Below are 27238 nucleotides of genomic sequence, written 5' to 3' on the forward strand. Positions count from 1 at the left end.
TGTGTGGAAATCAACAGCCAGTGGAGGTTTCTGTGAAGACGGCCAGTCGTGGACCAGGATTTGTTGGAAGTTAGGATCTGGAATGGATGTATCTTCAACAAAGTGGGAGAGCTATGTCTGGATGGAGGTTTAGCAATGCAGAGGAAGTCTGTTTTGGTGAGTACGGATCTGGAGTTCAATGGCTAGTCCAGCCCTTTTTGGTTATGCATATAAAAGTGAAGTAATGTAAAATTTTAAAGAACCAAATAAACCTCAACATATTGCTGAAGCTCCAGCTTGGTAAATGAAAACACGTTAAATTGCCAATATGTCTTTTTTTCCAGCAAATTTTAATAATCTCATCCACCAAACAAAAATCAGTAGCAAAATCAGTAGTTTGTCACTGGCAAAGAAGATTCAAGCATCATCAAAACCAAGAATTTACCCCCCAAACACATATTTCCATACTTGTTGAGTAACTGTTAGCCTTCACATGGTTGCATAAATGTTTAACATTTTGGTTACTCAATCTGTTCATGACATATATGACACTTCAGTTATAAATATCTGTAATATCATTTCTGACAAAGTGAATCATCAACTAGAAACAATTACTGTATTAAAAGGCCAAAGACAAGTGCACAGATGAAGACCGAGGTCCAGGTGGACAGACAGACAGGAGAGTCTTCCTGGAACAAGTTTACTTCATATGAAACCGTTTTTTGCACCTCAATAAATGAGTAAGGACGGACAATCTTCTGTTAGACTATCAGGACACTAACTTTGGAGTCAGATGACAGAGGCTTGAGAGGTAGAGCGATGCAGTCATATTCACAGACCAAATCTTCATCCTTACATTACATATATGTTAAAGCCACCATCATTTCTCTTTTCTTCTAAAGATCAACCTCTGAGTGGTTGTGAGGGAGAGTTCTTCAGGCTTTCTCAATCAGTTTTCAGTCAAAGCATCGATGTTTGTTGTAGGTAACAAACAAAGAGCTTTTCTACAGACAGACTCACTAGAGCAGGCTGGTTAGGCTGGTTTGAGTTTGGTGGGAGGGCTGGGACTTTGAGGACAAGTACTTCTCTCAGGTAAAATGAGTGAAAAAAAGGACGGGGAAACCTAGAAACTATTGTCCCTTCTCCACACAAAACATGAGTGGCAGAAGTAAAACTTGCATGACGTTAAAGTGACTTTTCCTCATTACTTCTTCAAACTTTGATGAGGCTGTACCAATGCGGAACCAGCAGTTAAATGATATGGCTTAAGTTAGAAAAGGCATCAGAAAAATCTTTTGAAGGCTTTTTGTGGGTAGCTGTGCACATTTGGACCAGAAGTTTTCTGTGCATGAAAACAATTTCTTCATTCTGTCCCAGGAAGCAGCAGAGGTTTCCTCAGAGCTGAGGACATCAGTCTGTAGGATTATTATAGAGAATTTTCAGCAAAGGAGAACGACAGACTCCCGTGACAGCCTAAAGCAAGACATGGAAAAAACAGAAAGAAAGCCTCAACGATCACAGGAGCAGAAGGCTCCCTCACAGCGTAAACATGACCAACCCTCAGCCCAGCATGTCCCTGGGATGTGCCAGGCTCACTGACGGAGCCCTTTCAGTCTATTACTAAGACTTCCCACCTGGAGAAAAGAATACATCTATTTGAAGATGAAGCTTTACAACCGTTTTCTGTTTATATTTTTAGTAATAATTTCAAGCATATTTAAGTAAAAATCTCATCTTCCAAAATAAAATAAAAAAATCACCCAAGCTGTAATTGTGTTGTCTTAAAAATATACGCAAATTTGTTGAAACATCTTCATTTCAAGATCTTCATTTCAAGATGTCCTTTCTTCTTCAAAAATTGAATTGACAAAAACTAAACCAGATGAAAAACGTTATCTTGTTGCTTTGGAGTTTGTCAACAGAAAATGATGTTTTTGTTTGTCTTGTCATTCTTGGCCCATGACACAGTTTCCCTGCATCTTCGTCACAAACCAGTCTTCTACCGTCAGTTTTAATCATAATAATTAATAAAAAGTGCTTTCCCTCCACCCACGTGGAGTGATGTCTTCACATCCCTTTAAGCTGAAGATGTTAGTGTTAAAGCCAGGCCTCGAGTTGTGCCTAACATTTGAAATCCATCTCAACAAATCTGAACCACATGAGAAACATGTTTGAGAAACATGTTTCAAAGTATCTAAGCTCCTGCTGGTAAATGACACTTTTAAAACAAACACCTGCTGTTGTGGCTCTTTGGGTGATGATGGGGTTTACAACCGCTTCTCATGAAATCCTCAGTTATTTCATCTCTATGTTTAGAATTGATCAAGTGATTAAAGTTCAGAAGAAAATGAAAGAAAGTCAGAATTTTGTCCTGCGGACCAAAGGTTTCCTGGTTTCTGAACATCGATGGTGTCTTCAGTGACAAATCCACTCTGGCTGATTTAATGAAAGAAGCTCCATCTTTAAAATGAATGGCTTTAATATCTAAACTCTCACCTGTCAGGTATGAGGGAACACATACCAGGAAGCTGCCTGACCTCTGACCTGTATCTGTTACAGAGCCCGCCACATAAGAAACCCAGACCCGGAAGAAGGTCCCCCTGAAGTCTTAGTGAGAAAAAAGAAGAATGGAATGTGCTGACTGATGACACGTGAAGGCTGTTTTTGGTGGTCCTCTCAAGAGGAGGAGCTCTGCTCCTCTGCAGCCAGCAGAGAGGAAGACAGTTGGATGGAACAGAGTAGAATGGATTCTACTGAACCTTTAGTGTCAGAGTCGAAGCAGGCCAGCTCTGGGAGCAGGTCAGAAGCTGCTCTCTTTCCCCTGATGGGCTGGCTCCATCTGCAGGGGCATGGTGCTATCTGTCCCCCTGCTCCACCTGTGCTCCGCCCAGCTCCTCCCCAGCCCCCCCCTCCTCTGGAGCATCAGGGATGCTCCCTGGATGGACGTGGTCCAGGGGACGCGGCGTCTCCCTGTTGGCGCCGTGGCTGAAGCTCTCCTCATTGTTTCTGTCCTCCACCTGGGAGGTGGAGTCAGGCTCAGTCAGGCAGTGTGGTCCCCCCCCCGAGCGCCGGAACAGTCTCTGACCTGTAAGGGCAGGAGTGTGACATCATTTATACTCTACTCAACAATGCGTCCTAATATTTCCGTCATTTAGTGACCGTGCTGTGATTTTGGTCAGGGACAGAGGGCGTCCAGCCTACCAGGCAGCTTCTGTGAGACCAAGCTAGGGGGGTCCTGCAGGAACGCTCTGCCCCCCTGGGCTTTGGTGGAGTACATCATTTCAGTGGAATCCAGGGAACCTGAAGACATAAGTAGAGTCACTTCTAGGTACACCCACTGCTCTTTCTGTGTTATCAAAACAGAAAACCTAAGACATTTAACAGACCCACTGGGAGTCAAAGTCAGCCCAAAGCTTTGAGGCCAGACAGCACTCCGACGTGACCCGTTAGAGCAGCAGGACCCGAACACTCTGCTGGTCCTTCACCCCTTTACTCTGGGAAACTCCTCCTCTTCCTCCAGGTTTGTCTTTTTCTTCCACATGGAGCTCATGTGTTGGTTGACTCTGGTTCAGCCTCCTCTAAACATAGACACTCGCTCTCAAACTTTACAGGGCTCATTTGTTTCATCTGCACCAGAGTTCAGGTGAGCTTTCGTACCTGCCTGAGTGCACGTGTGAAAGCTCAGACCAATCACCCCCCCCACACTTTTCATTAGTCTGTTTAATGCACCCCTGCATTGAAGTGAACACAGAAACTTTGAACTGATAGTAACCCTTGAGCTGTCCTAGGCATGTTTACATGAACCCTTCCGCTCTCCTTGGCTTGTTTACATTAAAAGTGGGGTCATCTGGACCCACAGGACAACACTGAACTTTTTTTCAAGGATTTTTTATCTTCACTGGTGTCTGTGGCAGACATGAGATCCTGTCTACCTTTGTCATGGGAGGGATAACACCCCAAAAGAGGGCACAAGGGTTAAAGGTCAAACGCTTCTCTGTGGTTTGGAGAATGGGATGTAGTTTGCGCATGTTTGACATGCTGGCTGCGTGCAGGACCAGCTCGTGGGAGACCAGGGTTCGATCCCCAGAGTGCACAGTGAGCTTAATCCAGTGTAGGTCCTTATCCAAGACCCTTCACGCAGTCCCAGCCTGGATCTCCCTGTGCCGGTCCCCAGCCCGGTTCAAATACAGCTTTGTGTTAGGAAGAACATCCAGCATGAAAATCTACCAAACCGCCAGTGTGAAGCAGCTAAAGCTGACGGCATGTGCAGGAGGGTGAATAACGGACAACAGTTTGAATTGGACAGATCATGCCAAAAACTAAGACCCCAGCAATGCACCTCCCTGTTTGATGCTCAGCATGAAGGGTTGAATTTAGGGTTCAACCACCTACAGGTCCCAGGATTCCAACACGGCAAGAAATGGGACGAACTTCAGCTATGAGCTTGTTTTTGTTGGTCTTGTGCAACTTCTCCAAAAGGTCGTTTGGTGCTTTTTCTAAAAGTACAAGTTTCTACGACATAAAATATGCTGAATGCTTTGAATCCATGTAGGTAGAAAACATTGAAGCTGAATGTACCTGCTGCCAGATCGAAGGTCCTTCCCTTCATGGAGCTTTGAAGAGGAGAGAGCCAGTTCAGGACCGAGCTGACCACAGGGATCTGCCTCAGCATCCCCTAAAACACACAGCACCAGTTCTGACCCAGCAGCGAAACACCAACCAGCACCTCCTGACGCCACACACCCACCTCCTCCAGAAGCTTCTCCTCACTGGCCCGCTGCAGCTGCATCTCTGCCTCAAGGATGCCCTTCTTCACCACCTCAGTCATGTTGTCCAGCATCTACAGACCCAGAACCAGAGTCACAGCTGAACATCTCCAGAAACATGCTTTTCCTCCCTGTTCATGATCGGTCCTGTTTTGATTCCTGACTTCCTGTGCTGACATCAACCAGGCTTTTATCACACCCACCATCTATTCAATCCATTGTTTATGTATGTTGGGATGAATAAAACCCCCACTGAGACCACCTTCATCGGTCTCATCTGTGTGGTGGTTAAAAAGGATTTGATTGTCACTTTTAACAGAGATTCTGACTTTGCCTAGACTCTTCTTGTTTTTTTTATCTGTGGGTATGTGTTTGTTATTTTCCCCACTTTGTTCTGAGAGGATTCAGTCGTTTCAGACTTCTTTTAGTCATAAAAACCTGTTCCTATGACAGTTACCCGCCCGCTCTCCTCCACCTCCCGTCCGAGGGCAGCTATGGTCTGCACCAGCTCTGCCACCTCCACATCCTCCGTCACCATCCCCACGAAGATACCCGTCCTCTCCGTTACAAACTCTGGAGCTGAGAGCAAAGAGAAAGGGAGATGCTTTAGTGTACATAGAAAGGAGCAGCAGACTTTGACAGCAGCACTTCCCGTCAGATTTCAGGCAGAAAAGAAACTCCTGGAAGAAACAGTGACACAGATGCACAATGCACAGGATCGTCAGCACAGCAGAAGGTGAGATCATTATCAGGATATAGTGCTTTGAAAGTCTCACACATTAAGTGTAGCTTTGCCTAAACAGACTAATGTCAGCTGTGTGGGGGGGCTGGACACCCTGCAGACAGACAAACAGTTGTAATGTCGCCCTTACTTTGTTAATGTCAAAGAATTTGATACAAAAGACAACAGCAGCAAAAATGGTCGGTTCTCTGCTGAAGACCAAGAGAAAATGAGCCTTCTTGGGGTTACTGCAGATAGATTTGGTATTTGCAAAACTATTTTCAAGGATTCTTTTCTCTCAGTTTTTGTGGATTTGGTCTTAAGACATGTAAATGTCACCAGAGACAACAAGTTTTAGTTTTTGGTTTGTGTCCAAAGTTCAAAGATATTTTGCTTTTATAAATTCGCCTCAAATGTTTAGATGTAAAATATGTGAGAGTATATTTATGCTTTGAAGTGCTGTATGCAGTATATATATTTGATCAAATATGTTTTGTAACTTTTCAAAAGAGTTATTTTAAGCTTTTATCTCATTGTATTTTCCTGTTGTTTTTCACTTTTTACTGAACCCAAAAATGATGTGAGATGATCTGAACTGTGAGTTTTGTGATCCGTTACTCCCCTAGAAAATACTCTTTTTTTTTTTTGGTTGTATCATTTGAAATGGCTGTAGTTATCCGGACTGTCTCTCATGAAACCAGTTTGTGGTGCAATAAAGGTTGGAGACTTCTGCTCTGTGATGGATGATTTCATCTGCTGCTGAAGAGGACTGACCTGAGGAGAAGACGATGTCACTGTCCAGCTCCTGCAACTTCTTCAGCAGTTCTTTGTTCACCTTCTCAAGCTCCTGCTGCCGCCTGCTCTCATCAGTTCCATCAGACTGTGGTTCATACCTGAGGAACAACACCAGCAGCACATTCAGCCCTCCTCCAGAGATAAACTGTGGAAGTCTGGTAGTAAAGACGTTCAGGGCTCAGCCTGGGACAGAGAGGTTTTGGTTCCAAAGTGTAAAAAATATATTTGAAAAAAGCCTTTATGAATCTAATTGTTAAATATATTCGACAATTTCGTTGTTTTTGTGTCACAAATAAAATGACTAAATATTTTGAACGTAGACGTAAATAAATGTGTTCTTACTCTGTGTATGACTTTTGTTGATACGGAGCTGACCTGCGTGAATGAGAACCTTTACGGACAACCTCCAGCTGCTAGTTAAAAACAAACCCTGCCAGCATCAATCCAGGACGGAAAAGCAGACCAGAACTCTGCACTCTGGTCTCCACAGTGAACGCGTGAAGCCCTTCTAAACAGCCACAGAGCGGAGATGGTTGATCTGCTTAGAAGCTCTGCTTCTCCACACACGGAACACTCTTCCACTGGCTGCTTGTCCCAGAGAGCCGGGCGTGGACCCGATCAACTCATCGCTTGCTTCCGGCAGAATCCCCGTCCCTAAAGGTGCATTCACACCGAACGCAATTCGCGGGGCGGAGGCATCCAGTTTCAATGTTAAGTCAATGGTACAGACGTGAATTGAGGAGATCCGAAGTCCCACGGTGTGGTTTGAGTGTCGGGGGAAGAGCAAAGGACTGACAGGAGCTCGATATGAGCAACACAATGCAAATTAGGCAGTCGAGCCAAAATGTAAATATCTGAAGTTTGACACCTCGCTGCATCACATCTACCAATCAGGAACTCAGCTTTGGGCGTGTGACGTTTTAAGAGAGTCGATCAGCGGGTAGAATGCTAATCCAATGCAGCCGTAAACTTGCTGGAACCGCCGTCGTACCAGGGCGGGTGAAGAAGGGATACACCCTGAGCAGATCGCTAGCCCACCGCGGCGGCTCTCTGGCTGCAGTCAGCCAGCCGCCTTTAGTCCAGCAGAGCTCGCTCACTAGATACGTCGACAGAGAGACGGCTGCTGCGGGGTGCGGGGGCTGCCTGCTCGGGCAGCCTCCGCGAGGTATTATTATCGCCCCCCTGATAATACCCCCAGCCCAGGTTAATGCAGGACAGCCTTCAAACTCAGTCACAGAAACACAGCAGAAGCGGCTGTCATCCAGACACAGTCCCCTGAGTGAGAGTGAAGCTCCCGGTGACGGGGAAATATTAGATTTGAATAATCTCATAAAGCAGACAGAGACGTGATTAACAATGTTTTAATAGAACTGCTGACCTTAAATAAACCAGATCTCTCAACATAACCTCTCAGCTTCCGGACATTGTAAGTGACATATACACAGAGATCGCTCATGTCAGGATTAAAGCACTGGCTGGAAGCTCCTCCCACACATGGCCATGGCGTCAAGCTCAGGAACACATTTTTTGACAGGCAGCGAGCAGCAAATTTGCTGCGCGGTGGGAGTGGTGCGGGGCATGCGAATTTGTCACATGAATCGTGTTTGTATGAATGCACCTTTAAACAGCAGGAGCAGATAGTTAGTTTCAAGCTGTTGTAATTTTAATTTGTGTATGTGTAAGTCATATTTTGTATTTTTCTGAATTTCACCATTCGTGTTTGGCTCTTGCCGAGGACAGACGCACTTTTTTTTCTCTCCTCCCCTCCTGTGTTGCTCCCAAGGCTTCTCTTTGTCTCCCTGTGAGCTGCTGTTTTTGCTCTCGACTACTCTTCTGTTTTTTGAACTCTGAAAATGGATCTGATCCACTGGTCTTTTAATGCGATCGACAAAATTTACTCCACGCTAAGGAATGGCAAAGCGGACCCCTCCTGCCCAGACGGAACCCATGCGGCTGGATACACCAACGATCCATGGGGCAAGAGGAGGCTGATGCGTCTGGCCCAGCTGTCTGTGGAAGATGTTGAAGATGTATATCTACTTGTGTTCCTGATTTTTAGATTCCTCGCTATTGGGATCGGAGGATATCTCAACTATCAGGCGGTCTCGGAGGTGAAGCTCATGAGAAGCGAGGTGATGCTCGCTAGAAGTGAGCTGAAGACTGTGAGAGGCGAGCAGTCTGATCTCTTTGGGAAGTTATTTCGGGAAGAAGAGACTCTTGGAGACAGACTTTCACAAGTGGATCAGAAGCAGTCTGCTTCTCTTGCCCATCTGAGCAGAATGCTCCCGACCCTTGAAGTTGTGCGGAAGATGGATGTCAACTTGGAGCGACTTACTGCCCGAACTGAAGGGAGACTGGCCTAAATTGCCCAGATTCCGGCCCATCTTGAAATTCACCTCAAAGACTCAGTCAGACCAGTGAAGGACTCAGCCTGCAGTACAAAAACAACTGATGGTGCCTGAAACAATTTTATCTTATCGGATCCCCCCCCTTAGCCGATGGCGCTGCCTCGGCTCTCAAAACATACCACTTCTACAGAGTGTGAAAGGCAGCTGTGTGTGGAGACGAAAACTGCTGCTCATCCCTCCTTGACCTCGGCATTCCAGCAATCTCCCTCCCCTCCCAAGCGTTGTCTGGATGTGTGCTCTTGGAAGCAGCTAAAGGACTACTGCAAAGGTGCCCCCCCCCCTCCGCCCATCCCACCCACCAAACCTCATGTATTGTGTCTTCGAATGTATTGTGCTTCTTTGTTATGGTGTATTTTTTTGCTTGTATCTAAACATTGTATGCAGTGTTGAGATATGACCTTTTTTTGCCACCCATTAAACCCCCCCCCCCTCTCGTGGCCTTCTTCTCCCACCCTAATAAGGGGCGCCGCTCAGTGGACGCTTCCACGGTGAACCTTGAACTGTCTGCTTACTTCTCTCTGTTTGTCTTGTTCTTGGTTGTACTGAAAAATAATGAATTTCCCCCCAGGGGACTAATAAAGTATATTGATTGATTGATTGATTGATTTTTATACTTGTGCACAAAATATATCGTAGTAGTAGTTCACTTTCGGCTTATCCCTTTCGGGGTCTCCACAGCGTAACAGCACCCACTGTTTCTCATCAGTGATTTGTCAGAGTTTTTACACCGGATGTCCTTCCTGACACAACCCTGTACTTGAGGGGCACAGGGACCCAGTTAGGCAGCAGGGTCAAGGGTCTTGGCTAAGGACCCAATCTGGGTGGGGATCAGTGGACAACCCTGGGAATCGAACCCTGGGCTCCTGCGTGTCAGCCCTTCACCTAGCCCACTGAGCCACCCAGCCACTTGCACAAAATATATTGTATGAGTTACAAATCAAGACTTACACACACACAAATCGGGATGATAATATTTTGTCTCCATAAAGAGACTACAGAAAAGAACAACTTTTTATATACCGTAATCTGCTGCACTAATCATAAACAAATGATCCTGAAAGAATCAAAGGTTACATGAGAGGATGTCCTGATTAAAACGCTAAAACTGTCCCTGTAGTTGTGGATGTAAAAGACGAGTCGTTTCCTTTAGTATCTGAACGTCTCCACTAACGCTCCCATGTGCTGCTCGGGTGAAATCAGCAACTCACCGCACAACTCCCAGCCCAGCCCAGTTCATCTCCTCCACGTATCTGAGCGAAGACGCGAGGCGCCGCGTCTCTTCCCAGAAGTTTGCTCTGTAGGTCATGGTGGAGGTCATGGCGGGCACCAGCTCCTTCAGTTTCTCCACCAGACGATCCACGTCCTCTTCCTGTGTACTGAGGCCTGGAAGGGGCAAGACAGCACAATCACAGCAACCTTCTGCTGACACCTGCAGATCCAGAAATTCTTTGTTATGCAGAAAGCGCTGATACTGTGTGCATGTGATGAGTTACCTGCAGCAGTCAGGAGGGGGCTGAAGCGAATGCAGACACCCTCATCTTCCAGCTCCACCACCTCAACACCGCTGCTGGGGACCAGCTGAGCTGCCTGCTGCCCGAGCTGCAGGGGCAGTGGTAGGACAGCGCTTAACACCATCATATTCAAATTAAGTAGACAAGAAATTACAAACTAAAATGTTTTGGATGATCAAATTTGGATGATCACGGTTCGAATCCCAGCTGGGGGATTTGGGACCTTTCTGTGTGGAGTTTGCATGTTCTCCCCGTGCATGCGTGGGTTTTCACCGGGGACTCCGGCTTCCTCCCACCGTCCAAAAACATGCTTCATAGGTTAATTGATGACTCTAAATTGCCCCTAGGTGTGAATGTGAGAGTGGATGTGTGTGTGATTGAGGCCCTGAGACAGACTGGAGACCTGTCCAGGGTGAACCCCGCCTTCGCCCATCAGTAGCCGGGTTAGGCTCCAGCACCCCCGCGACCCCAAAAGGGACGAAGCGGTCAGGAAAATGAATGAATGAATGATCACATTTCTATTTTTGAAATTCTCATTTAGGTAAAACTAGAGCTGAAGCGCTGCAGTGAAAGCCAGACAGAGGGCGCTCTCACCCATCGGTTGAAGGAATCCAGCACAGTCTTCTGTCCAGCAGCATCGTAGAGATTCACTGAGTCCTGTCTGTATTCTTAGACACAAAACAAGAGTTTGCATCATAATCAAATCTGCAGCTTCAGAGTCCTGCAGGATTTGCAGACAGACGTCTGTTCACACAGCAGTGACAAATATAAACTTTCAGAGAGAGGAACCAGCCGTTTTTGGGTCTTCCCAATAAATAAAGAGCAAAGATTCTATTTTGAAAGGAAGGTGAACTGCTTGTACCAAAGATACTACAGCCTGCTAAATTCACTTTAGAGAAGAGAGGATTCTGTCTAGTAGGGCTGCCACAAACGATTATTTTAATAGTCGACTAATCACCAATTATTTTTTCCGATTAGTCGACTAATCGGGTAATGCACAAAGTGGATGTAAAGCACACATCTTAAAGGCCAAATTAGCCTAATTAAAGCCTAGGTTAGCTAAAACAGCTAGCATGCAGCTGAAATATTAGCTAAATTCCAAAACAGCCTAAAAAACTTAAACAAAAAAAGACTAAGCTAGCAAAGACAGCTAGCATGTCTGAAATAAAAAAAAACAAAATAGCCTAAAAAACCTTAATAAATGCCAAAATAGTCCAATAAGCTAGCATAACACCATTATAACTTTCAACTTTACTATACTCTGACTCCATATAGTACAAAGTAACGACTAATCGACTATTAAATTAGTCGTCGACTATTTTAATAGTCGATTAGTCGTCGATTAGTCGACTAATCGTGGCAGCCCTACTGTCTAGTAGGAGAACTGGTCAGAGACAACGAAGGCAGCCACAAAAAAATGATGCTAATGGTCAAGTGATCACCAATCCTTTTTTCAGATTAGTCGACTAATCAGGTCATGCGTAAAGTGGATGTAGAGCACATCTTACCCATCATTAGCTTTAAATCAACTAGAAATAAAGACAATGAAGATGATAGTTTAAAGAATCATGCAGCTTCTAGTCTCTGGGATTAAAACAAGATTAAATCAAATGAGAGAGATCAGGAATATACTTTGTATCAAGCTCATTTTGACAGGTGACCTTTGACCATATACCATCCATCAAACTCGTTTCGACAGGTGCCCCGCCCCTCAAGATGAAGCAACAATTTAATATCAGCTTTATACATAAAGTAGGGGTGTAACAGATCACGGATGATCCGTGGTCCGTACGGATCAGAAGCCACGGTTCGGGACACGTGTGTACCGTGGACGCCCCTAACCCCCACCCCCAGCGAGCGCACACACCTCAGGCTCTCATAATTGAAATCAATTGTCCGTTCACATCAATGGGATTCACATCAAATTCACGTAAACCCTCTTCTGACATGCGCTAAAGTAGCTGCTTCACGGTTATCTTAAAGTCTGTTCACCTGAAGCTCCCGCTGCGTGTGGGAGGAGCTTCCGTCAAAAACGTTTCTCAGCTTCATAATGAGGACGCGGATCAATAGACATCAGGTTTATTTACTTTTAAGAGCTGAATAAAAGCATCGGTACACGTTTCCATTTCTGGATTCAGAGAATCTCCTAATAAGGAGCAGTAACTGTCCCGCACAGGAGAAAGCCGCTCTGTAACAGACTCGCTGGTGGTGTCAGGAGACGATTGTATGGCAAGCCAAAGAGACCAAAAATCACCAGGAAAAGCAAGCAGTGCCACGTTTTACAGATAATAATTATTATTTTAAATATTTAAATGTTCCCACAGTTAGTTTTGAAAAAACAATTAATACCAAAAAACAATTTCAACTGTTTTATTTATGATTTAATTTGGACATTAGGTGAGTGGGATGAGAACATTTGTATTTCAGGGGAACTCCAGATAGATTTTGTATTTTCAACACTGTTTTTAAACATTCTTTTCTGTCAGTTTTTGTAGATTTGGTCCAAAGACATGCTAATGTAATCAGAAACTACATGTTTTAACATTTTGTTTAAGTTAAAAGTTTAAAGATGTTTTTGTTTTAATAAATAGACCTCAATGACCAAATGTTTTGATGTTGCATATATAAATATTGTGTGTGAAGTACTTTATATGCTTATCGAATATATGATTTGAAGCATATCCAAAAATGCATTTATCTTGTTTATTGACATTTTTTTTTTTTTTTTTTTTACTTTTTACTGATCCGAAAAATGATCTGAACGTGACCCTAAAACCGTGACACGATCCGAACCATGAGTTTTGTGATCCGTTACACCCCTAATATAAAGGGTATATAGGGTCAAAGGTCAGCTGTCAAAATGAGTTTGATGGAAAGTATATTCCTGATCTCTCTAATGAGGTCAACATCTGAAACAAGGAACTTTTTTTCACTAAAGATAAAGTTTTGGTCTCATTGGCTCAAATATAAACGCTCACAACTTTGTTCAACTTTACTACACTCTGACTCCATATAATATAAAGTAACGGCTAATCAATTATTAAATCAGTCGTCGACTATTTTAATAGTTGAGTAGTCGACTAATCGACTATTTTAATAGTGGCAGACCTAGAGACAACACTGCAGAACAAGACTCAAGTCACTGATGACACTCATCCAGCAGGTGCACACATTCAAAGCTTTTAAAGCTACACACAATACATGTCTACAAGACTGTTGTCTAAAGTAAACACGCTGCTACATGCAAACACGCACTTCTGAATATAGTCAAAAAGTTTCCTGTGAAGTGACTGATAGTTCAGATGCACTTCTTTAACCCTTTAACACAGGAGCTCCAGTGTTTATGTTAATTGATTTGCTGTAACTTTTCAACTGTTAACACGATCATTCCAGCAGATTGTGAAGGAGAAAAGCGTCTCGTTAAGCCCTTTTCAAGTGTCATCAGCGACACCTCCAGGTTTGGTTGCTTCTTCTATTACCTTGAAGGATCCATGTCTGCCAGCAGAGAGAAATTCTGTTTTCATGGTGTTTTTCTCCTGCACTAACTAAATGTTGATTCTTTATCAATGCTTTCTTTACTCCGAGTATCTGATGGTTGACATCCACTTTCATCCTTTCAGGACCATCTCAGATGTAAAGCAGACAACAGCCTTTCATAAATGACAGAACGGCTCTCTCCCATTTAGATATGCTTCAATGATGGAGGTCCTGAAGAAAAGGTGTCACCAGAGCACAGAAGCTCACCTTGACCTGAGCTCATTTCTAGGGAGAACTTGAAGAGAACCACAGGAGAATTCAGTTCATCTTCCACCTGTTCAGAGAACAAAGTTCATCAGATGAAGATCAGATTTCGGTGTCTTCACTGACAGAAGCAGTTCACGAGACCTACTAGTGTTTGAATGGAGTCCAAAGACTTGAGTTTCTGCAGCAGCTGCTGGCTCTGCACATTGAAGAGACAGAAACAGGTAAAGAAGACATGTCCCACTCTATGGTGTTTTCCTTACAAACAACACATCATAAAGTGAGTTACAGTCTTGCATCGATATGACAGATTTTAAAATATCACATTTAATTTGCCTATTCCCTGTAAAACTAGAAATCAACCACAAAGTAAAATAAAACGTTGATTCGAATGTAGGCTTATGTCAAACTTTTGAGTGGATTTATCTAGATCAGGGGTGTGCAACCGTCATCACTTCAAGAGCCATCCAGGTTGATTTCTCCATGACCATACCCCAGCAGGACCCACAAAGTCTTGATTTGTAATTATGTTATTGTTTCTAAGATAAGTATAAGTTAAGCAGCTATTGCTTTTTTTGACATCTCAGCTACAAATGCTTAAATCTAACCAACTAAAATAAATCAGAGGTGACCCCTGCTGTATTTTTTCAACCATGAGGCGCCTAAAATCTTTGACTTTGTTCAAAAATTGAACATCCACCTTAGGGGTGTGTATTGGTACATACCCCGATATCTTTCTCACAATACGATACGTATCATGATAAATTCCAAGACTGTACCAAAACAATATTTCAAGTGAATATTAAGGCCCTGTCTAAATTCTTCCCTTCTCCCTTCCCCTCCATTTGAAGGAGCATTTTTAACGCAAGAATGTCTGGAAATTTTTTTTTTTTTTTTAAAACCGACCCTCATAACGGAGGGATACAAAGTCCTCTATCACGAGGCTAAACCGCGTCGCACTGAGAAGCTCTTTTCTTCACGTGGGTGTGCCCCGAAGCACAGAAGTTTACATTTAAATGTAAGTAATGACTTTTTGTTGTAGCGTGGCTTTTTAAACACACTGCCCAGGTAATGAAGGAGTGGCTTCAGAAGAAGCTTTTCAAGGTCCTGGAGGGGCCTAACCGGTCTCCAGATCTCAACTGTGTAAAAGCTTAGACCAACTTTTGTTATTGACTAAATATGTATTTCCACCATCATTTGCAAATAACTTCCTTGAAAATCCCACACTGTGATCTCCTGGATCATTCCCCTCCTTCTGTCTCTCATTTTTAAAGTGTGCCTAAGTTGAAAATTACAGGCTTCTCTCATCTTTTAAGCAGGACTTGGCTGATTAAATACTTTTTTGCCCCGCTGTATGAAGTATTTTGCATCTACCTGAAGTTGCAATAGACCTATCCACCTTAGGGGTGTGTACCCCTTCACAGAGCTGCCACATCAAACAGGCTATGGAGGCTATGGGGGGTTCAGAGGCACTTTGTCACTCATGCATGCAGAGGGGAACTACAACCAGAGGTCGACGGCTCCAGCATTCTGCCAAAGATGGTGGTTTGTAAAAAATAATAGATATGCCACAGTCGGTTTTGCTGCAGCAGTTCTAGATCTGTGGATCTATAATCAGAAACTGCTTCTCACTGGACGAATGAAAGGGACCAGAAAGGAAAGGATTCAAATCATTCATGGAACAGGAGGTTTGGCTGTTTGTCATCAGTTTATAAAAAACTGGGAAGAAAACAAAAGTATTTTTTAAATCTTCTCAATGAATGAAAAGTGTGGTGATGCTCACCAGAGTCGAGGCGTGTCTGATCTTCTGCGTTATGCCGTTGTGTCCGAGATGCTGCAGTGACAGCCAGAGGGGCAGGGCTCGCAGTCTCTCAACCAACCGGCTGGAGGTCAGCCCCGCTGCCAGAGACTGAGGGGTGGAAGCATCGAGATCAGACAGGAACACTCAGCTGCTGAAGCAGACAGACCGTGTCGGTGTGAGGACCGCCCACCATCGCTGGGTCTTCATGTCTGTACAGGGTGACAGCTGGAACCGCTGGGAGGCCGAACCATGGACCTGGAGTCAAAGTCATGCTGTCACTTCTGCTGGCTGCCTGCAGAGGGAGGGGTTACATGCCATGACTTCCTCTCTGTCCTGAAGGGGGGCAATACTCACACTAGACAGTGTTAGAACATCAGCCCGGTTCCCCTCCATGTAAAATGGTTTGATACTGAAATTCAAACGTAAACTTTGGCTTCACTCATTTTTCTCTTCTAAGAGATAATGTCATTTAGAAGATCCTTTCACTGGAGCAGATCTTTGTACTGAAATGAGCCTTAACACAATCTCAGAGTGCACGTCCCAACAGCTGAGCAGGCCTGTTTGACGGGAAAGAGGTGCTGATGACATCATATGGAAAGAAAACAGATTTTAAATGTCACTGACAATGACACTGATGACACACGTCTCAATAAGGAGAATTTACCATGATGGTTGAGCTGACCTCCTCCAAAGCCAAAGTGGCCAGGTTGACCCTGAACAGGAAAAGATCATAGATTCATTTCAAACTCATCTTTTGCTCAGTTTCATTCAACTTTGAGTTCATACGTCCTGACAAAACACGAAAAGTGATCACGATACAGAAAAGGGAAAAAAAAAAAAAAAAACATTCAGAAAAGGCATTTGTTTTTGTATTCTGTATTTGATTGGTATTTCAAGTTTTATTCAGTTTTATTATTAGTGTTGTGTTTACTTTTATTAATTTGCTCGTAAACATCTATTTTCTGTGAGGAGTGTTCGTCTGCGTCCCTCCTGCCGAAGGCTGGCTTTGACTTTTATATGTCAGACAAAAGTCACAGTTTTCAAACAAAACTTCCCTAATGGCAAATAAAATGTTGTTTTAAAAACTGTCTACATTATTAATGAAATCATTAAATGTTTGCTTTCAAAATCCCATCTGTAGTAGTACTGTAGTCATTGTCACCGATACAAGAACACTGACAAAGGCTCTGTGGTCAGTCCATTCTTCACCCACTGAAAAATTGAACAGCTGAATAGAAAAATGCATCAGTCAATAAAAACAAGGAGATGCAATTAGTAACAGTGTTAAAACAGTTAGAAACAGAATAGTTTATAATAAATATACATAAAAAAAACAATGACCACTGCACAGGGAATTTTAACAACATCCACCATCACACAGATTTACACGTTTATAGTTGTTTAGCCGTGTTTACAATATATGTTTTTGATAAAAACTAAACACTGTTGAGCAGATTATATGTACGGTGGCCGAGACCACCATCGCAGGAACAAAAGTGACAGCACACAAAAAAGAAACTGTGCAAAAATGAAAAAGATCTGCAAACAAAAAAGCAGTCACAGCAAAAATGAAAAGTAACTGCGAACAAAAAAAAGGCGATGCAAACAAGAAAGCTACAGCAGATGACGATTTTCAGGGATTGTTTTTGCCAACGGACAAACTGATCACTTTTATGTATACAGTTACTTTTTATTTTTGCTGAGACTGCTTTTTTGTTTGCAGATATTTTCTTTTAATTTTTGCACAGTTTCTTTTTTTGTTTGCAGTTACTTTTTCTTTTTGTTGTGGTGGCGGTTCTCGGCCACCGTACAAACCGGTTTTAATAAAAATAAAACTTATAGAAGATCAAACTTTGAATTAATACTTGGTCTGCATTTGAAACGTAGTTCAGCTTAATGTTTGTATTTATTTATGAGGGATGAGATGGACAGGAAAGACGATGGACAGTTCATTGATTTCAGGGGTCATCGCGCTGCTATGATGTCGTTTTGACATCAAAGCTACGTAACAGATTACTTTTGATTGCTTTAGTGGTTAGATTGATATCATGTTTGTATCTGTTAGTAATACATTCATAGGGTGTAAAGTGAACCAGAAAAAGAGTGTTCTGTACATTGAAATGTTGAGGGCAGCCATATTGGATTTTAAGCAAAAATTTAGGCGACCCGGACGTTTATTTTCAAAAGTATGCCCCAAAGAAGACAAATCCATAGAGAAAACCTTGACTGGAAAAATTGGCCATTTTTGCCTGGCTTGGACCTGTCGATTTGTAGGAATTTTTCAGCATCCTGTCTTTGTCAAACTGGTAGAACTGGAAAAAACGGCGCTTCCCTGCTTCATTTGAAATTAAAGAACAGCAGTTTAAAGTGACGGAGCTGACCCACCCCTCTACATGAAGCCACAAGCCACTCTGGTCACACACTTCTTTCAGTCGGTTCAGTTTGTCCGTGTGTCCGGCTGAGCACGTTCCTGAAGAAAAGAACAAAGTAACACTGCTGTGATCACTCTCACCAAACTCAGAGTTCATCCTGCAGGTGGGACTCACCTGCATTGGCAATCAACAGCAAAGGACGCTTTCCAGCATCAGTGTCTTCTTTGATGAGTTTCTCCAGCAAGGCGACATCCTAACAGGACAAACCAGCGTCTGAGGGATTTCCATCGTAGTTTAAAGCTTATCCCAGGAGCATTTGCCTACCATTTGGTGCTGTGATCCAAACATGGTGTTACAGGGAACTGTGCACAAACTGGAGAGCGGCAAACCGAGCTGAAAACATATCCCTGAGGTTACTTCCTGTTTGGGCCAGACGCAACAACATGGAATATAGACAGAGGCTGGAAGAGCTGCCAAATACTACACTTATGTCATCATTTCACTGTAAAACCATTTTAACTTCTGTTGACTTGTCATTTTTCCACTTTATGCATTTTATTTCAAAACTAGATTGTTTTTATTTTGTTTTATCATTATAATGACTAAATTATTCATGTTATGTTTCTTAGCTTATTGCATTGGAATTGATCCTCCTCTCTTCTTAAATAACAAGATGGAAATCCTAATGCTGACCCAGCTTCCAGACAATGCAGCCCGGATGAAAGAGCTTCTCCATTTCTTTGGGTTCATTTATAGTCAAACTATAAAAACACCAGATTGCTTATGACTAACTGGATTTGACTGACAAAAATAATCAAATCAACTTTTTGTGTATTATTCTAGAATAGAATTAAACATATCTTGTACACAGATTTTCTGGTACCAATAAGGCTTTTACAGGAGTTAAGTTTAAAAGTAAAAATGCGATGAGAAAAAAGCAGCCCTATTTTACAAAGTGAGAAAAATCCACTGTACAGGCTTTTTATACAGCCTTTACTCAAACATGGAGAGCTTTAACCTACGTTGAGATCAGACCCTTTTCATGGTCACGTCAGACAAAATGGCGACAGGGCCGAAAATGCGAGTTGTTACTTCCAGTGTTCAGGTTTAGAACTGCAAAGCTGACAACTGAACGCTGTTTGACACAATTTTACATAAAAAATAAAAGGTAACCTTACCAACTTCAACAGAAAAATGTACAATATTTATTTTAGGAATGTCCTGCTGAACTGTATTTTCATTTCCTGTCTTAGATAATTCACAAATCTAAATACAAATTTGAATAATCTTCCAATATTAGATGTTTTATTGAAAATATTGACCTTTGATTTGAGCAGATATTATTCTATCAGGTTCTATTTTGGTTGATGTTATTCACATGTGTTTTAAGTACAATCAGCACAAAAACTGATGGAAATTCATTTTGGCCATAATAGGTGCAGCCAAGATGCACATCGGTGCATGTGTAACCCCTCCGCTCTCCTTGGCTTGTTTACATTATAAGTGGGGTCATCTGGACCCCACAAGACAGTGCGCTGAACTTTTTTTATCATTGATTTTTGAGTTTCACTAATGTCCATGGCAGACATAAAATCCTGTCCACCTTTGTCCACATTTGTCATGGAAGGAATCACACATCAATATGTGGTTGGAGTCATCTGGACCCCAGAGAGAGCAGAAGGGTTAACTGTGCCCAAGGCTAAACGTACTTGTTGTAATAAGAGGTATTTGTTGTTTTTTGGGGAATTTTAAAGGGTAATTGTAAAAAATGTAATGTAAATGTAATGATACACAGAGGAAATCCCTCCTGAACAACTGAAGGTTAATGCAGCATTCATTCTGAAAGTCTTAAAATGATGTGTAAGAAGGTACTCAGTCAGAGTGACTCTGTAGTGATAGAACTGTCAGCAGATATATACTATATACTGCATTTAGTATTTATGGCCAGTCTGGAGATGGTTTCAGGAGAACAAAACTAGCGTGTTCTTTAGCTGTGGGAACTCAGTTTAGGACAGGTAGCCTCATACTTATTACTTTTGGAGGACTCGTTGATGCTTTCTAGGGTGCTGTGGTGGAATGGTGTCTGTGTCTGTGTTGCACCTGACTGCACAGGTGCTGTCCCAGTTCTGGCCTGCCGGAGGCGCTCTGATAGATGACAGGCTGGTGGGAGCTCAGAGCGCCGTATCCTTCAGTGGCATATTCTTTGTACTGAGCATGAATGACCAGGCGGCAGACCTTCACTACTCCATCCCTGTCATCCTCGTGGAAGTAAGCGGAACCGTTTTCATACCTGTGTAGAGACAGAGAACTGAGACTGTCAACCAGGAGAAAGAGACCAGCATGGAAAAGAAACCAAAGTTCCAGCATTTGTAGAATGACCCAACGTCCTCTCCCAACGTGCTGCCAAGGCAAACTGGAGGCAGTGAGCAGTGTGTCAGTGGTACCTGAAGAGCCTGCAAAACCACAGCGTGCTGTCCGACAGGATGCGAGTGGTCAGCTTCCGGAGTCGCTCCCGCTGCAGCACTGAGAAGTAAGCCGCCAGGCTGTGACCCAACAGTGTCACCTGATCCTGAACCCCCACGTGCTGCAGCCTCCTGGGGGCAGACACAGCAGGCTCATATGAGTCAGTGCTGAGTACTTGTCATCCTGCAGCTGACAGTTCAGAGGCTGAGGAGAGCACCAGGTATCAACCAGAGACCACACGAAACCCAAGTAAGACAAGCTGAAGGTTTTGGAAAACTTCTGGGGATGGCAGGAACATGTTAGCACATGTCAGGGAGCTACAGGAAAAGACTGAAAAAGAGAATACCAACAAAACTGTTAAGATTTTCACAACAACAGAAAGGTTTCAGAAAGCCTGGAAAAAAGAGGGGGTCTCAACACAGCTCTGCTTTGAAACCAGCATAACTTTGAAAGCCCCATGTGGACCACCACCTTCACGTGGTGGAGGGGTTGGAGTGATCCCAGGAGCTAACATGTCCGGGGCTTAAGCCCTTTGTAGGCTCTTCCATGTCAGACAGGTCTGAGGGGAAAAAGGGGGGCTCATGCCCGCTTTTGAGAATGAACAACCAGGGTTCAATTACCAGGCCAGACTGACGTCACCGAAACCCCACTCTTGAACCAGGCCTGCGGTTGAGAGCACTAGATGAGTCCAGCCTGAAGCGATGATGAATGATCCATCCCCAGAAGGCCCAGACCTGCAGTACACCTCACTAGTGCAACATGGTGGAGGCGACAGTAAAAGGCGGGCTTTGGCCCAAACCCCGGTCATGGAAATTGGCTTTTGGGTTTGGAATGTCACCTCTCTTGGAGGAAAGGAGCCTGGGCTTGCGGTGGTCGTTTTGATTGGTTTTAAAGCTTCTTTGATTAGTTCATGAAAGTGAATGGAATCAGGCCTTCACTTTGATCAGATTTGCTTCTATTTTATGAGCCCCCCGGAGCCCTCAGGTCCTCATTTGCAGGTCTGCTGGTGGTCCCAAAGGTCACAACTACAGCCTGGTTTCCAGTCCGGTCCAGTATTTTGAGGGTTTCCATTGTTAAATGGACCCATTAAACAGTACAGACCCGTACCTCTTGAGGGAAAATGGAACAGGACGGTTGTGGCGGAGCTGCTGAAACCACCCGCTGATTGTCAGACAGTGATGACGACATTAGCAAACACCAGTATAGCGCTGAGCTGGCGATTCTGTTTTCCTCTTTATTCTTCTTAGCAATCTTCTTTCAAACATCATTAAATTCTTGTTCTACATGACGTACAAAAAGTAAAGACAGAAAAAGGCGAGCTGCTGGATGAGCTCCAGTGGTGTTGGTTTTCTACAATGACACGTTAGCGGTCTACAAAACACACGCACCGTGAAAACAAACCGCTCAGTGGAAGCGAGCTTCACTGAGTGGAAACACTCGCCAGAATTACCTGGACCGTCCCATACTTCTCCTCCAATACTGTTTTTTAAGTTGTTTTGTGAATTAAACCAAACCGTTTAATCATCCGAGCTTCTTGTGTTTTTGTTTACATGATCCATTATTTATTTGACTTTACAAAGCAGAAGTTTAGGAACGACAGTCCTGAAGAACTATTGAGGACATTGAGTCATACATACACCGGCCGGGGCTCCGCCTCCTCCTCCTCCTCTTCCTCGTGGACCAAGTGCTGGACCACCTGAAGGAGGCTGCTGATGTCCAGTCCACTGCACACAAACACACAAAGCCCACTCATGTTTCAACACAAAACTGATCCACGTCTTTGAGAGGATTAACTCCTCAATTTAGGATGTTTCTGAACTTTGATTTTCTATCTCTTTTTTTTTTTTACAAGTTTATCATTCACTTTGTTTTAATAATTACTAAATCATATTACTATTTATTTGCTTTTCATGGTAATCAGGTAGTTTGTAATTCTAATTGGTTAACCAATGACACTTGAGTTTTATTCTCAGTTTATTGTATTACTAGAAACTACTTTTTGTTTTATCTTTATTCGTTATCATTATTTTATTGTCATCTGTTCTGAATCTCTTCAACTTATACAATGTTCTTTATATGGCACCAGTACAATCTTGGCACAGATTTTCAGTTCAGTACTCATCCTTAGCTAAAACTGAGTTGTACATGTACGAGGCTCATGCGTTCATGTCTATCGCCGGCTGGTTCTGGATTGATGTGGTTTTGGTGCGCTGCAGATGTTGGGGGTTTAAGTGGAAAACAAAAGTAAAATACGGAGCTACATCTTTGTTTATTAATAATTATTGAAATATTGTCTTAGCAGCATTTTAAACCAATAAAAGTATAATCAAATGAGGTATTAAAACGCATTACTGAATCCATATTTTCTTGCACCCTTACATCCTAATCCGGATGCCTCCTGGACCCCTCCCTGGAGAGGTGTTCTGGGCATGTCCTACTGGAAGGAGTCCAGAAGACCCAGGACACACTAGAGAGACTATGTTTTTCGGCTGGCCTGGAAACACCTCGGGGTCCCCCCAGAGGAGCTGGAGGAAGTGGTCAGGTGGGGGGAAGTCTGGGGGTCTCTGCTTAGACTGCTGCCCCCACAACTCAATTATGGATGAGAGGAAGAAGATTGTTGGTTCATCTTTCACAGTCTAGTAAATTAGTTTTTATAATTCTGCATTCTATTTTTTTTTAACAGCACATCGTGTTTTATGTCGTGATTGGCTGTTGACCTTGTCGATCAACCAATCTCCTGTGTGTCTTTTGCACAGAATGTGTTCTGTTTGACACATTTACATACATCATCACAATCAGATCTTTGTTTTCATTCTAGAATCCTGGACAGGAGAGAAAAACCATGTCTGACACTGTTCATGTCTGTCTGAAGAAAGTGTACATTAGTGAGCAGTTTTACTGCCTAAGAACATGACTACTTTACAGATTCCACCTATCACGGCTCATTTTCAGAATGTGACTGAGGTACCTCTGGACATCATGACATGAACCATGACAGAAATCTGACCATGATATGAAGCACATATACCTTGATTTCTGGACTTTTAGGAGTAATGATGTTCATGTCATCATCAGTAACAATTATTAGAATAATCTAATTCCTGGTTATTACTATGTGTTAACTGTAATGTTTTCTGGTCCATTTTTTTTTCCTCTGGCCAACATTAATCGTGAGTGCGTTTGTGTGTCTTACTCTCCCTGTAGAGGTCCTGGGAAACCGTTTCTCCAAAGAGGAAATTGATCCACTGATCCCGCCCACTCTCTGCTCACATGGGCACACAAACAAATATATAGCTCAGTTGATGAGGCCAAGCTTCAGTCCCAGGGGGTGTAACGAGTGCAATCAACAACATCAAGTGTGGCTCCTTGGGACTGGAGGGAAAATGAAACTAGAGCAGATTGGAAATGATTTGATGGAATGCTACAACTCCCACTCAGAGAAGTTACAAGCACAGAATGTGGAGTGCATGGCTGCTTCAAAACCTTACTGCAATGCCACTACTGCCTCCAGCAGCTGCTAAGGCACAGGAGAACCATGACAAGGGGGGATGTTGGACCGACCAGAGAATGGAAACAATAAAAACACAACTACAATGGATATATTTGAAATCTAACAGGACGTTTGCTGGGCGGATGTCTTCTCTCACCTCTGTCCATCACTCAGGGTCTTCATGGCCTCACTCAGAGTTTTTTCAACCTCTGCCAGTGGCTCGTCAGACAACATGGAGACGGTGTTTGCTGCAGGACAGATGGAAGAACAAATGAACAGAAATTCAAAGAGTTTTTTAGATGTCCGTGAGTGAATATCATTCAGATCTGTGTTCTGGTGTGTGTAGAAGTAAAGTGTCATCTTTTATTTGTGTGAGTACATCAGAACATTCATCTCTAGGTATACAGTGATGCCAAAAGATTATTATGGGATTTAGAGGCTGCAGACTGTATAGTTTGGAGTTGTACATGTGTTTTGATGGTTTAATGGCACAACAATAGAAATGCTGTCATTGAACTGTTCACTCACTAAAAAGCAATCAAAGACATCCCTGCTCGCCGTGACTAGAGCACAGCAACCCCAGCAGAGTGGCTGTACGACAGAGGATCCAGTTTTTACTTAAGTTTCTTTTGGTTTGGGCAAAATTTCCCCCAAACCAAACAGTAAATACACATCTCAAAGGTTTGTCGTGTAACAACTGAATCCTTGTATTGGAGTTTTGTACTTGAAAGTAGTCAACTACACTAGAAAGGTTTTTTTTTAATTAATTGTTTCAAAATGCACAATTTATTGCTAAATGAAGAACTGATAGAAGTTTCCAATAACTGACAGACATGTTGCAATCATGGGAAAGATATCTGATCCAACACCTCAGTGGCCAGATCATGACAGGGAGCTGATCGGTGAAGATTCAGTGCATCCAATAATCTGATCCCTGTTATCAGAGGATGATTTCAGGGATCCATCAGGTCAGCTCATGATGAACCTCATCCACACAGAAAACCCAGTTTCCACAGACACCGCTGTGCCACTCATCTACAACGCAACATGACAGAAACCCAGCGACTTTGGTGTTTAGCGCTCCACTCCTTACTGTCACGTGACCTCAAATAGAACAGAGAAACCCTGACGTCATCAGTAGATCATAGAAACAGGATTTGGTTTGATGGACAGAGAGATGTTCAGTGACCACAACAGGAAGCAAACACAGCGAAACTAGAAAATTAGAAGACCATCTGTTTCCATAGCAACGTCTTCCAGGTCATTCATGAGTTTTCTAACATCGAACAGTAAACCGAGAACAGCAGAAACAAACGTGAACGTGCGGACTGTCTTAAAGATGGAACGTTTCCCGGACCAGGTGTGCGCGCGCGCGTAGCTGCTGTCAGAATTCCTCTTCCTCACCTGTTTTCACCACGGACATGCGCGCAAGTGTCTGGAGACTCAGATTCGGACTCTTGGAGAGTTGTCAGTCATCCAAACAGGTCCGGAGAGCACAAAACTCATCAGGCACTTCACTTCCTCAACCATGGTGACGTCAGGGCCACGCTGGCAACGCGGATGTCACGCGCTGCTTCCTGATTGGCTCGCCAGGTGGCGGTCACTGACGATGCTCTGAGTTTTCCATTTAAAATACAGGAAGTATTTATTATTTTACTCACTGTATGACGGTTTTTGTTTGTTTCTACCACTGACATTTTATGTTATTTTATTTCTTGTATATATTTTTATACTGTTTATATTAAGTCTATGGTTTGTATAGACGTACTATGTATATTAATGGCTATTTTGCACAGTCTTTTGTACTGAAACTGATGTTTGCAATAAAGTTAAAAAACATACATGACATAATTATTTCCTATCAGTTTAAAATCATATCATTTAAAAAATTCACAAATAAAGGGTCTTTCGATGACCAACGGTTCTCAACAATTCTATAAAATTAAATACACATCGCAGAAATGAAAAAGAAAAAATGGAATGAATTAAAGAAAAACGTCATCTATACATATATGGTGACATCAGGTAAAATGTGCTCATTAAGGTTAGAGGATTTCAGTTCTTTAAAATGTAATGAATGAAAATAAATTCAAACTGACAGGAATATTTCATATTGTTTTAATTTCTGTAGCACGATTCATGTAAACATAAAAGCTTATGCTGTACATAAAAAACATAAAACACCATTCCCCACACGAGCAATAAAATAATACGATAAACCTCTCATAATAATAAACACAGACAAACAAATCAAATAGAAATGATTATAAGAAAAGCTAAAATAGCTACCTATTCTTAAAAGGAACCTGACACACTGTCCGCCCTTTCCTCTTGTTCAACATCCCGCTCATCCCCAGACACTCCTGCCCCAAAGTCCCCAACCTCCTGGATCCAATGCACCCAACCAGCACGCAGGGCCAGACGGCTCGGAGGACCTGGAACAAGGGAGGCCAGAGGACGAGCACGGCCATGACTTCATGAGCCCAAACACCCCAGCCAAGATTCAGAAGACACTCAGATATAGGTGTCAAACGTGGAATTACTAGGTGAAATAAAAAAACAGCTCAAACATAAAAATGCAAACTAAAATAAGTAGAATAAAAGCAGACAAAATGAAAAATTATACAATAGAATTCATTAAAACATAAAAAGTACAACTTGAGTGGCAAGCATAAAAAATAAATATATGATGAAATATAATATAAAAAAATAAGAGTAAAATACTAGATCCCAAACACGGGATCTACTTAAAAGCTGAATTAAAGTATCTTTAGTTTCTTTGTAAAAACCTTCACAGTGGATGAAGCCCTCACATCCTCAGGCAGGCTGTGGTGAGGATGAAGCTGTGAGGCTTGAGCTGTGGTGAGAATGAAGTTGTGAGGATGAAACTGTGAGGCCAGAGCTATGGTGAGGATGAAGCTGTGAGGCTAGAGCTGTGGTGAGGATGAAGCTGTGAGGATGAAGCTATGAGGATGAAGCTATGAGGATGAAGCTGTGAGGCTAGAGCTATGGTGAGGATGAAGCTGTGAGGCTAGAGCTGTGGTGAGGATGAAGCTGTGAGGATGAAGCTATAAGGATGAAGCTATGAGGATGAAGGTGTGAAGCTAGAGCTGTGGTGAGGATGAAGCTGTGAGGATGAAGCTATGAGGATGAAGTTGTGAGGATGAAGCTGTGAGGATAGAGCTGTGGTG

At 42.9% G+C, this 27238-nt stretch overlaps 1 protein-coding gene across 1 annotated transcript; it reads right to left on the minus strand.

The window, feature by feature from the left end:
• Positions 1-308: 308 nt before the first annotated feature.
• Positions 309-22229, minus strand: pdxdc1 (pyridoxal-dependent decarboxylase domain containing 1; the record flags this gene model as incomplete). The annotated part of the gene is given in 20 exon segments (XM_024290500.1): positions 309-3064; positions 3181-3279; positions 4558-4654; positions 4727-4819; positions 5203-5324; positions 6241-6359; positions 9878-10052; positions 10163-10268; positions 10775-10848; positions 13925-13991; positions 14070-14120; positions 15705-15830; positions 15913-16014; positions 16387-16435; positions 18108-18192; positions 18269-18347; positions 18419-18487; positions 20195-20384; positions 20539-20688; positions 22195-22229. Coding segments are annotated over 20 exon segments (2118 nt in total), but the record flags the coding sequence as incomplete, so codon positions are not given.
• Between the last annotated feature and the right edge of the window lie 5009 nt (positions 22230-27238).

Source organism: Oryzias melastigma, linkage group LG8, assembly GCF_002922805.2.
Source record: "Oryzias melastigma strain HK-1 linkage group LG8, ASM292280v2, whole genome shotgun sequence".
Classification (NCBI taxonomy): Eukaryota; Metazoa; Chordata; class Actinopteri; order Beloniformes; family Adrianichthyidae; genus Oryzias; species Oryzias melastigma.